Source organism: Frankliniella occidentalis, unplaced genomic scaffold, assembly GCF_000697945.3.
Source record: "Frankliniella occidentalis isolate FOCC.00 unplaced genomic scaffold, Focc_3.1 Scaffold99, whole genome shotgun sequence".
Taxonomy (NCBI): Eukaryota; Metazoa; Arthropoda; class Insecta; order Thysanoptera; family Thripidae; genus Frankliniella; species Frankliniella occidentalis.
The window spans coordinates 642,718-647,104 of record NW_026267228.1 but is presented as its reverse complement, the minus strand read 5'-3'; the positions used below and the strand labels follow the sequence as shown (position 1 = coordinate 647,104).

The following is a 4,387-nucleotide window of genomic DNA, read 5'->3' as shown; positions in this document are numbered from 1 at the left end:
AACAACAGTATACACATATACACAATGATAAAACTGTACAACAAAACACATACAGTACAATTAATCTTACATTCATCTCTTTTAAAAAGAAAAGTAAAAACAAGTTTTAAAACTCTCACTTACTACAAACAACATATTGACTAACTATCAAATTATCTCCCTGAACAAACAATCTCTAGTTTATGACACACGCAGAGAGCTGACTTGACTATGGGACTGGCTGCTCATAGCCACGGGGGTCGCTGCATGGAGTCGTAGGGGGGCCTCAGTCCCAGGGCGGCGGGGTGGTGGTAGGAGCCCGGGTACAGTCCCTGGTGCAGCAGGTACTGCTGGTAGGCGGCGGGGTCCATGAGCGCCTGCGCCAGGCCGTGCGGGTAGGCCGAGGCCGCCGCGGCCGCGCGCTGCGCCTGGTGCGCTTGGTGCGCCTGGTGCGGCTGGTGACTGAGGAATGGGAAGCTGGCCGCGGTGGGGACCGTCACGTCGGCGCCGTCCGCCGCGGCCGCGGGCCGGTGCCCGTAGAAGCCGGCGCCGGCGTACGACGAGTACGAGTCCTTGTCCGCGTACAGCCCCAGGCCGGACGTCGGGCCGAAGTTGAAGGCGCTGCCGGGCAGGACGCTGGGCACCTTGGGCACGTCCTGGACCGGGCCGCCGGCGTGGCCCGCCTTGAGCGCGTAGTGCTGGAAGGCCGTGCTGCCGGCGGACGGCGCGCTGCCCGCCGCCTCTGCCGCGGCCGCGGCGGCCGCCGCCGCAGCCTCGCTGGCCTTGGCCGCCTTCTGCCGGTTCTTGGCCTCCTGCTTGGGCGTCGTCACGACGGGCACGGGCGGCGAGTGGGCCGCGGCGGCCGCGGCCGCCACCTGGCCCTTGGTGGGGTAGACGGGCGCGGGCGGCGCCGCCGCGGGCGCCGACGAGGGCTGGCTCTCCCGGAAGGCCGAGCCGTGCGCCGACCCCGGCCGGCCGAACAGCGGGCTGGTGAGCGGGCTGGCGCTGGGGTTGGTGGGGTAGTAGGGCCTGGGGTACACGTCCATCATGTGCGACAGGTGCTGGTGCAGCGCCGCGGTGCCGGCCGAGCTGACCGCCGAGGTGACGGGCGTGAAGGGGCTGCGGCCGCTGCGCGGCGCCACCTCGCTCACGGGCGTGAAGGGGCTGCGCGCGCCGCCCACCGGCACGCCCACCGGGACCCCCGAGGAGAAGGGGCTGCGCGGCAGGGGCAGCCCGGACGGCGGCGCGCTCGACGAGCTGCTGGAGGAGGCGGCCGGGGAGGCGGCGGCCGGCGCCGGCGTCACAGTCGAGGTGGCCGAGGGCGTGACGGTGGACGGCGCCGGGAAGTTGGACGCGGCCGCGGCGAACGTCTCGGCGTAGTGCCGCTTCTTGACTGGGAAGGATGAAACCGGCGTGCGACTCCTCGGCTGTGCTTGTTGTTGCTGCTGTTGCTGTTGTTGGGCGAGCAGCTGTTGTTGCTGCTGCTGTTGCTGCTGCTGCTGTTGTTGGGCCAAATATTGTTGTTGATGTTGCTGCTGCTGGACTAGGAGTTGTTGATGAAGTTGTTGCTGTTCGTGTTGTCTTTGCAGGTACATTTGTTGTTGCTGTTGCTGCTGTTGTTTCTCTTGCTGAAGTTTCTGCATCATCAGTTGCTGTTGCTGCTGTTGTTGTTTCTCCTGCTGAAGCTTTTGAATCATCAACTGCTGTTCTTTCTCTTTCTGCATTATGAGTTGTGCTTCTTTCTCCTGCTGAAGTTTCTGCATCAGCAACTGTTGATCCTTCTCGTGCTGGAGCTTTTGCATCATCTGCTGTTCTTTCTCCTGTTGTTGAAGCAAGATTTGCCGTTCTTTCTCCTGCTGGAATTTCTGCATCATGAGTTGTTGCTCCTTGTCCTGCTGAAGCTTTTGCATCATCTGCTGTTCTTTCTCCTGTTGCTGAAGCAAAATTTGACGTTCTTTCTCCTGCTGGAATTTCTGCATCGCGAGTTGTTGTTCCTTCTCCTGCTGCAGCTTTTGCATCATCATCTGCTGCTGTTGCTGCTGATGTTGTTGCTGTTGCTGCTGCTGGAGGAGCTGCTGCTCCTTCTCCTGCTGCTGCTTGATGAGGGTCTGCTGCAGCAGGTGCTTGTGGTGCAGCTGGTACACGGGCGCGGGGGACGCGTGTGGCGTGGGCCGGTAGGGGCCCGGCTGGACCGGCGCCAACCCCGCGGCCACGCCCCTGCTGGCCAGGTAGGGGTCCTGGTACTGCTGCTGCTGGTGCTGGTACGCGCGCGCCTGCTGCACCTGCTGCGCTTGCTGCACCTGCTGCGCCTGCTGGTGGTAGTGGTGTCCGGGGTGCGCGTAGCTCTGGCCCTCCTTGGGAGAGCCATGGGCTGGCGCCATGGGGTGCGGGTGACCCGTCGGGGACCCCATGGCGTGTGACGGCGACCCCACGGCCGGCGAGTGGGACGGAGACCGGGTGTCGATCTGCAGCCGCTGGTCCATGGGCGAGCCCGCGTGCATGGGCGAGCGCGAGTCGGCGTGCATGGGCGACCTCGAGTCGATGGGCGACCGCGAGTCCATGGGTGAGCCCGAGTGCAGCGGCGACCGCGTGTCGATATGAAGCCGGGCGTCGTGCGGCGACGAGCCAGCGTGCAGCGGGGAGCGCGAGTCCATGGGCGACCCCGCGTGCATGGGCGAGCCGACGTGCATGGGCGACCGCGAGTCCATGGGCGAGCCGACGTGCATGGGCGACCGCGAGTCCATGGGCGAGCCGGCGTGCATGGGCGAGCGAGAGTCGATCTGCAGGCGCGGCTCGTGCGGCGACGACCCCGCGTGCAGCGGCGACCGGTGCTCCGCGGGCGACTGCGAGTGCATGGGCGAGCGGGCGTGCCCGTCCATGGGCGAGCGGGCATGCCCGTCCATGGGCGAGCGGGCGTCGATGTGCAGCCGGGGTGACTCGGCCTCCATGGGCGAGCCGGCGTGCATGGGCGACCGGGTGTCGATGTGCAGCCGCGAGTCCAGCGGGCTGCGGGCGTGCGCGTCGGCGGGCGACTCGGCGTGCATCGGCGACCTGCCCTCCACGGCGTGCGCCGTATGGGGCGAGTGCGAGTGCAGGTCGATCTGGAGGTGCGACGGCGACCTGGCGTCCTGGTGCGCGGGCGAGGGCGACGCCACAGCCACCGCGGCAGGCGAGGGTGCGGGCGCCGGGGAGCACGGCTGCTGCTGCTCGCGCTGGGCGTTGGCGTGCAGCTCCGAGGGCGTGTAGGGCGCCGGCGAGTAGGGCGGGTACAGCGGCTGATGGTAGCTGGGGCCCGCCGGGCTGGCCTGGTGCGGGTGCATGTAGGTGTGGCTCTCCGGCCCGTCCCGCGGACTGCTGATACTCTTGTCTGGGCTCTTGTAAGTCGTGTCCTGCGAAATAAAAAGATAAATTTTAAGGCAAGGGCAAGACCAAGATCATAATTGGTTTTAAAAAAATCGCATCGTGACCCAAAATCCCAGAAATACGGAACAGTTGCTAGAGGTACTTCACACATTCTTCCAGCATAAACTTAAGTTCGATTGTATATTTAATGCACTTGAATAGTGATGTTAAAAACTAAAGACATTTTATTTTTTGGCGCGAACTCACATCGAAATTTTTAAGCAGACAATTAATTGAACGTAACTGACCTGATAGAAGCCAACTCGTATTGTGCTTTCTACGTTCGTAGAGTAAGCCTGAATGGGTCGGTGTGTCTCCGGGGATCGGTTGAGAGGCGACGGGAAGGGAGCCGGGTAGCTAGGGGAGCAGCCATCGTTCTGTTCCTGGCTGAAGGACGACTTCTCAGACACACTACTCCCGGTGCTGAGCTTCCGCTGGCGCCTTCCGGGTGTCATGGGAACATCCTCCAAGTCATCGCGTCGGTATGGAGTGTCGCTTCCCAGGCTGTCTGTTGTGACAAACGAATTTAAAAACCCAGATTAACACGACTGTGAGGCTCGTCTAAAATACACTATTATATATATTCGCGCCAACGGGTTCACACGTACCTTGGGCAGGGGACGCTGATGTCCGTGTGATGTCTAGAGTGGCTGAGAGTTCAGGCTTTCTTCTTACTGCTGCGGTGGTAGGTTGCGACTTTGGTGCCCCAAATGCCTTGAACCATGCACTTAGATTAGGAGTGGGGTTTGGTTTTTGTTTCGGCTTGAATTCTTTCTCTTCCTCTAATTCTTCCTCTTTCATTTTCTTCAAATCTTCTTCCTGTTCCTTGAGCCTCTTTCTCTGCCTTTCAAGTTCTTCCTCTTCTTTCTCTCTCCTTTCTCTCTCTTCTGCTTCCTCTCTCTCTCTTCTTAATGTGGCTTCGAGCAAAGCTTTTTTCTGGGCAGCTAGATATGCTTTTTCTTTGTCATCTTCAGTTTCTGCATCATTTGGAGATGAACCACCATCC

The 4,387-nt window shown here is 61.3% G+C and overlaps 2 protein-coding genes across 5 annotated transcripts in view; one reads left to right on the top strand and one right to left on the bottom strand.

Moving 5' to 3' along the window:
- LOC113202966 (DNA-binding protein D-ETS-3) overlaps positions 1-4,387 on the top strand; it is a 103,758-nt gene that overhangs the window by 96,315 nt on the left and 3,056 nt on the right. The window lies entirely within an intron of this gene.
- The window catches only part of LOC113202906 (protein split ends), a 29,082-nt gene continuing 24,701 nt past the window's right edge, over positions 7-4,387 (bottom strand). For both annotated transcript variants that reach the window (XM_052269676.1, XM_052269675.1), the window contains exons 15-17: positions 3,990-4,387; positions 3,630-3,889; positions 7-3,368 (exon numbers count right to left, since the gene is read on the bottom strand). In XM_052269676.1, the coding sequence (XP_052125636.1) occupies positions 225-3,368; positions 3,630-3,889; positions 3,990-4,387 (3,802 nt within the window). In that variant the 3' untranslated portion in view covers positions 7-224. The remainder of the gene's footprint in view (positions 3,369-3,629; positions 3,890-3,989) is intronic.